The 7,768-nt window shown below is 43.8% G+C and overlaps 1 protein-coding gene across 4 annotated transcripts in view; it reads left to right on the forward strand.

Moving 5' to 3' along the window:
- Positions 1-7,506, forward strand: part of LARS1 (leucyl-tRNA synthetase 1) — a 59,981-nt gene extending 52,475 nt beyond the window's left edge. For all 4 annotated transcript variants that reach the window (XM_084838748.1, XM_084838750.1, XM_084838749.1 and 1 more), the window contains one exon: positions 7,116-7,506. In XM_084838748.1, coding sequence (XP_084694874.1) covers positions 7,116-7,321 — 206 coding nt within the window. In that variant the 3' untranslated portion in view covers positions 7,322-7,506. The remainder of the gene's footprint in view (positions 1-7,115) is intronic.
- Positions 7,507-7,768: the final 262 nt, after the last annotated feature.

Here is a 7,768-nt window from a genome sequence, read left to right on the forward strand (position 1 = left end):
ACAGTCCAGTATGCAGACACGCTGCTAGCTGCACCCTTGGGTGATCAGGAGGAGGAGGGATGTGGAAGCAACCTGTGCCATGTGTGGTCTTGAGCCATTCCTTCTCGCTTGGATTACCCAGCAGACAGTAGGTGGCTTTGTGGCTCCTTAGTGAGTTCTGTAATAACCAGGATGCCTCTGGTCTGTAGCTCATCTCCTGAAGTCTTGGGAGTGACAACATATTGCCAAGGTTGACTTCTTTCATATATTTTGCTTTTTGTTGTCGTTACAGTCTAAGAATTCAAGGAATGTGTTTTAAAAAACAGAAGGTGACAAACTGTGATTCAAGAACTTTTAAATAAGATTCATTTTGCATAGCTTGTGGAAGAAGGCCTAAATACTAGAACAGCCTTCCCCAACGTGATGCCCACCAGATTATTGGACTACAACTCCCACCATGCCCAGCCAGCATGGGCAGTGTATATGTGTGTGTCTGGTCTCAGCCCCTCCATTATGCTCTGTAACGTTGCTGCTGTAGCAGTACACCAGGATCTCTGGGTTAGGGTTGGAACTCAGGCTACATCCATTATGAGCTGGGCCTGAACTTCAGAGGGTGGTTGTGCTCAGCTTGGGGTTTTGAAACTGGGTGAGTTTCTTGCCGAACCCCAAGGTCTCGAATTCACCACCACTGCTAGTTATTACCTGCTTATGTCAGACTTGGTCCTATGGCTTAAATGTGAAAGATGCATTAATCCATTACAAGTCTCCCGAGCCTCCCACTCAACTCACTCTTTCCTAATGCATGAACTGCATTATTTTCACATCTTAAATTTCAGGCTGTGCAGTGTCAGAGACAGCAAGTATCCATCTCTCTGAAAGCACTTAGGGTTCACTGGCAGTAATGACTTGCAACATAAAGGCATTAAAGCAAATGTAGTTTCCCACTTAAAAGCCAGATTTCATATCCATAGCTACTGTGAAAAGGTATCTCTTTTTAGCTTGCAATATGGAAGTTAAGTTAGCTTTAGCAAATTATCTCTCATCTATGAAGGCTACAGTCCAGTTTGTAATCCTAGATTATTGTAAAACTAGGTTGTGTTACTTAAAAAATACAAAATGCTTCTAAGACTGCGTTGGGACAGTCACCTTCTCAGTTTCTTTAGCCTGGAGATGGCTTTGTCACTATTCTCTGTTTGCCTTATAGTCCTTTCTTGATTCTAAATCTTGGATTGGGTGACTGTATGTTTAAATGCAGATTGAAAATTTTAATTACAAAATCTAAAAATCTGCTCACAGTCCCCCCTGCCCATCCTGGCTATCAAATGCTTCTGACCCAAATAAAACAATTAAGCATCATTCTGAAAGATTCTCAGGCTTTGGCAAACCTCCAGGGGGAAGTTCCAGTGGCACATGGATGCTCTCAGTTTGCAATGAAGTGTGTGTATGTGTGTGTGTCTTAAGTTCAATAGAGGCTGGATTCACATGATCGCTGCAGCCCATTGTGGCTTATTTAAGCCATGGTGGGTTGTGGCATGTGCCGGCCACCCTTTTGAATATTCAAGCTGTGGCAGGCAGATGCTGTGGCTTACCGTGTCGTGTGAACCCAGTGAGGGGTGGCGTAAGCCTAAAACTGCCCACGGCTCACAAAAGCCACCCTTGCCAGGTTTGTCTGACACAATAAGCCACAGTGGCTCCCCACCATGGCTTGTATATTCAAAATGGCTGCTGGGCATGCACTGCAACCCACTGAGGATTAAATAAGCCGTGTTGGGCTACAGTGATCATGCGAACCAGCCCAGTGTGTGCCTAGGGGTCAGCTGCTAAGCAGTGGGTTCTGCTCCCTCCTCCAAATATCTAGCCCTTGAGGGGAAAAAGAGGTATGGATGCCCAGTCCTTTGTGCATCGCCCCTCCCCCCTGAATCCCTTGTCTAACAAAAGTAGTTGCTCACCAGGAGTGAATTGTTTTCTAAGAAGGCAGATGTCTTTTGAGGTGACCTTCCTTTCCATTTACATTTTTAAGTTAGCCCCTAAATGAGAATGTTTTGAGTTCAACACTATTAACCAAGAGCTGATGGCCTCACTCTGTAGGTTTTGCCCCTTTCTAGTTAAAGTAAGCGAGGCCTCAAGCGTGAATCACAGGCTGCTGTGCTGGACAGAGCTGACAGGATTCCTTTTATAAAGCAGTGATAATTTCCTGCTTGCTCGGTGGCTTTGCTGATTCCAGCAATTGTGAGCCAAGTGAGAGAATTATGTCTTGGTCCAAACTTTCGAAGTAGGGAAGATAATTTATTTCCTCATCATTTTAACAGCTTGTGTGTTTTGATCTTGGGAAAAGAGACCATTTTTATATTACAGCGTGAAGCTCTGTTTTGAGAAAAGAGCTGAGAGGAAGAAATATAGAGCTTGTCTTGCAAAGCAAAAACAGAGTATAACACGTTTCAAGCTCGGGCAAGCAATTACTAGAGATCCACAACCTGATTGTTTGAAGTGAATGAAAAGCAATTGAGAGTAAATCAGTAATTCTTTTAAATTGTTGTTTCCAGAAGATGTCACTGTTAGGCAGGTACTTGAAAAGATTGCCTTGCCTGATAAAAGCTAGCAAGAAAGAGGAGCAACTTCGGCAGACTACAATAGCTGGCTCATTAGGAAAGTTGTGCTTAGCAGTTCTTACCGAGAAATCGTTTGAACTCTTTAAAAGGACTCCTTTAAAAAAATGCATCCAATGACAAAACCGAGACAACTCTGCACTTTTATGAAATACTTCCTTGGGGTGAACAATGCATAACTCCCCATAACCCACCCCTCTTCTCACAGTAGGATATAAACTATGTTGCTCGTAAATCACACTTCTCCTCTCTCCCCCGTCATATATTAAATATTTATTGCATAAAAGAATATTTCTTACATGTGTTTATGTATGTAAATATGTAAGAACATATTTCTTACACATTTTTAGTCTGCCTAATATCAAATGTTCTCTGGGTGGACTACAAACAGTTAAAAGACTAAAATCCAATACAAACAGTTAAAATATAAAACACAACCCAATTATTTCAAAGAATACAATACAATACAAAACAACGAACAGCACAGGAATAGCTAAAAGATATATAAGAACAGCCATAATGATCTAGAACTAGGTCTCTAAAATGCCTGGGAGAAAAGAGAGGTCTTTTCCTGGCACCAAAAAGATAACCATGTAGGTGCCAGGCAAACCTCTTTGGGGAGGGCATTCCATAAGTGGGGTTCCCTCTCTCTTGTAGCCAACCACCTAGCTTCCTTTGGCAGGGGCACCCAGAGGAGATGACCTAGAGGTCCAAGCAGGGAGGAGATGTTCCATTAGATACTTGGGCCCCAAGCCATTTAGGGCCTTAAAGGTCATCACCAACACTTTGAATTGGGCTCGGAAACAGACTGGAAGCCAGTGCAGCTGACAAAGCACTGGCGTCACATGATCATAAAGGCCAGACCCCAGATAGTAACTGGGCATTAGTCCTCCAGGGAAATACCTCAATAAGTTTTGAGGTAGTTCCACCCAGGCTTTTTTAATGGTGCCTGGAGCCCCTCACTTGCAGTACATTATTTGTCCCTTAAGAGATAATTTCAAAATGTCCTCTTGCTGCACTTCTTAATCAAGGGGAATTTTTGACTTCCATGCCATCAGGAGAAGACACTTGGTTGTCGAGAATGCATCCAAAAGAAACTATGTGATGGATTATAACCTAAGACTACAGGATTGTCTGGATCAGGGGTAGGCAACATGGTGCCTGTGGGCACCAGTGTGCTCCCGGACACCTTTCTTGGCAACCGCTGACGTGCCCTATCCCTCCCATTAAAAATAAACAAATTAATCCCTTTTTCTTACCAGCAACTGGGATTGCTGAGAAATAGGTGGGTTCAAAGGAATTGTTTAGTGTGCTGGGGCTCAGACCCCCCTCTGCTTTGTACTCAGTCTTTTGGGCAGGTTACTTTTCCTTTGCCACACACCCCCATGGCAGCCATTTTATGGCCATGCCCAGGACAGTTTCTCAAATTGCCAGATGGGCCCATAGCCCAAAGGGGTTGCCTCCCCTGGTCTGGAGGATGGGTTACATAGTTTATTTTCTGTAACGTACCCTGCCCATTTTTTTAAATCAAGGGGCAACTCCACATCATATCTCATGGATTCATAGGGTTGGAAGGGTCCTACAAGACCATCGAGTCCAGCCCCCTGCTCAGTGCAGGGAGCCTGATGCCCAGACACTCTCCCATCCCAGTGCTAACCAGGGCTGACCCTGCTTAACGTCCGAGATCAGGCAAGATCAGGCACATCTAGTGTGTGCATGTAGCTTCTTTGCTTGTTACATAAGAGCTAAAAGAAGTACATATCCAGGGCTTTAATGCCTAGGACTGTGGTGTAGTCATAATAAGTTTGAAGCTCTTTTGCACAGCCTGGTTAAGAGAGAACCCAGTTAGTGTTAACCATGGCTCTCTAGCATTGGCTAAGGCCATCAGGAGTAAAAGTGCAAATTCAAGTGGCTCAGGGGCTGGGGAGTGGAGAGGGGTCACACAGCTCTGCAGACTGCTGCAAATCCTTTAACCATGGTTAGAGGTTGGGAGAATGACTTCTGCACCAGACTAGTGTTCTTTTATTCTCTTCCTCATTCCATATACAGTCAGAACTCTGATTATTCATGACTAGGTTTTTGTAGTGCAGTAGCGAACAAACATCAGGACCGTGGAATCTATTTTGCCTTTTCCCCAGCCCCCACCCCCAGAACCCAAAGATCTACCAATCAGAGCCTGGTGCAAACGTCATACACTTAGAATTAAAGAATTCTGAAGCCAGGAATTTGTTCTGAGTTTCAGGAATGAACAAAGCTTACAGTAAGCTTCCACATGCAAAACCCAATCCTGGTTATCACCAAGCTTTTATTCATTTCAGCAGTATAATTTACAGGGGAGAGGGGGAGTCATTTTGTTGTTGCTATTGTTAAATATTTGGCAGTCAGAAATCCTTGTCAATCTATTTATTTATTAGATTTATTAGCTGCCCATCTGTCCGGCAACCCAGCCACTGTAAGCGGCATACAATACAAATAACACAAAATACAATGTAGTCAACTAAACAAAACAACATTGTTCTAAAAAAAACCCTAACCCACCCCAATGCCTGCCTGAACAGCCAGTTTTTCAAAGCCCGGTGGAAGCTCATCAAAGAAGGGGCATGGCAGAGGTCACTAGGGAGGCAATTCCACAAAAAGGGGGCCACCACAGAAAAGACCCTCTCGCTAGTCCTCACCAGCCTACCTGTCCTGGCTGATGGGACAGACAGAAGGCTCTCCGAGGCTCTGATCTACTGTAAATCACCCAGAGATCTACCACTAGATTGAGATCTACCTCCTGCCCACTCCTGTTCTAGTGTGTAAGTTTAATAATAATCAGGTAACGTGCTTTAAAAGTTCGTAGATAGCTGCTTTCATGTTGCTACCAACTCTTATTTATTTACCTGTTACATTTTTAGCCTGCTCTGTCAATCTGACTCCCAAAGTAGCTTACAACAATTACTAAAATCAAGCCATAAAAATATCAGTTAAAATGTACAATAACACTACCAGCACCTTCTGCTTGGCGCCATTTGGTGTTCAACAACACTGGAGTCCTCTTCACTCTGTCCACTGGGAGGCCAGCTCTTGATTAGAAGGGAGACTTGGACAGGACTGGCCCCTTCCCATTTTCTTCTCGAGCTGGTGAATTGATGCAGTCTCTGAAGTGCCAATTTAAAATGACGGAATCAATGGACAGGTTATGTTGCACAATCGTAGGGGAGTGATTCCTGTTTCTAATAAATCCTACTTTGCATGGAGAAAAAAAAACACAAATTGGGTGTTTTCATGTTCTGCATTTCTGAAACCCATTTTATATCGTACTTGGTTAAAATGCAAAATTTTACATAGTAATTTTATTCAACATCATAATAAAATGTCCATAACATTGATTACAGTCTTCCCTGTAAATCTGGTGTTACAAATACATGACTACCACTAGGTCAAATTTAGATGGACAAAGCTGTCAATCCACCTGGTCAAGTTTGTGTGAGTGCTACTTTAAATGCCACTGTCACCATCAACAGCCATTCCAGCAGGCTGTACAGAGGAAGATGAGAGCGACAATCAGGGCCATTTTACCTGCCGTGCCGAAAGGCTTAATTTTTTTCCTCTTCCCTCCCCATTCCTTTTTCCTTGTGTGTTGCATCTTTTTAGATTGTAGGCCTGCAAGCAGGAACTCTCTAGTTTTACTGACTATATGTAAGCTGCTCAGGGATAAAAAAAAAAAAAATGTTAAGGGCACAATCCTATGCACTTGTAGGTGACTGCCTATCCAATGCAGGGCAGGAGAAGCATGGAGGAGATCGTTCCCTCTGCGCTTCTCTTTCCCTGCATTTTCAGCTAGACAGCCGCTTTTGGCTGTCTAACTGCGGGAGGACAGAGCAGGGGAGGAGGCTGCCATACGACACATTGGATGTGTTGTATAGGCATTTCCGCCCACCCCGGAACGCCCCCCGGAATGCCCCGTTTCGGCCGCTCTGTGCTCTTCTTGCGAGCATGGAGTACGGGGCTTCTCCATGCTGCCTGCGAGGCAGTGCGGAAGAGGGGGAAGGTTGGTTCTCCAGGAGCCAACCTTAGAGCGCAGGCTCTGAGGTTGGTTCCTGGAAAACAAGATATCCTGTGGCCATCTAGCCACTGACTAGCAGCCATAGGAATGCTCCCTAAATAAATAATAAAGAATATCCAGTTGTTGCAAGATTAATAGAAATACTCAGAGAACTGGAGATCTTCATGCAACTGTCCATAGGTGGAAAAAATTGCATCCTTCTCTAGTTCACACTTCATGCTGAGGCATTCATGCCGTATATACTTGACTCCACCTTGTCTTTTAATTAAGCCTTAGTAATTAAGGGCTTCTGTAGCCTTTGAAGCAATTGACCTGAATAGCAACTTGTAAACATCTGTCAAGGCACTGTTTAAACAATCTGGGCAGTGCTGTTAAAACGACCCAGCTGTGTTAGGTATATTGTACCACTCTTCCTGTGATATGCATACTGATATAAAAATATACCTGCTGTCTTTACACTTGCATTCTTAAACCTTTTTCAGATCTTTCCAAAGTGAGATTAATGCGGTTTGATGATCCTCTCCAGGGCCCTCGTCGTGTTCCTATCCTCGGAAAAGAAGATGCTGAGAAGTCCCCCATTTTAGAGCAAGCTGTCTTTCACATAGACCTAGCTGAAAAGCGGGTCCGCCTCACTGAGAATGGGCGGACAGCAGATATTGGGGACACACTTGTCTATATAGTTAATTAGGTTTCACACAGAGGGCTTAATCAGTGATGAATCTTTAAATAACATCAATAGCTTTTAAGCTGTCTAGTGGACCACAGCAAGCTTTAATTTCCGGGTTGGGGGTGGCGGGGAATTAAACTGCATGTAGATCAAGCTCCTGCAATTTTTAAATGTGGTTATAATAAATATATTTTCCATCTCTGTGGCTTTTCTTGAAAATCTAACCCAAATCAAGACACATTCGAGAAATTTCTTTCATTCGTGTTTTAAATGTAATGCACGAGGGGTAGCACAGTATTTCCATATTGTGGTCACGCTGGACTTCTGGAGAGCACACTGGGGCATGCACAGCTGAGAAATGGTGGAACCACTCTGTCCTTCACTTAAGGCTAGGCAGTCCCAGGAAAGTGGTGATCCCTGCAGCTGTCGCTTGTATGAAAAACTAAAAGGCAGAGGAAACGGGAGGAT

Source organism: Heloderma suspectum, chromosome 2 (genome assembly GCF_057233095.1).
Source record: "Heloderma suspectum isolate Gila_16-S chromosome 2, 16-S_ref, whole genome shotgun sequence".
NCBI lineage: Eukaryota > Metazoa > Chordata > Lepidosauria > Squamata > Helodermatidae > Heloderma > Heloderma suspectum.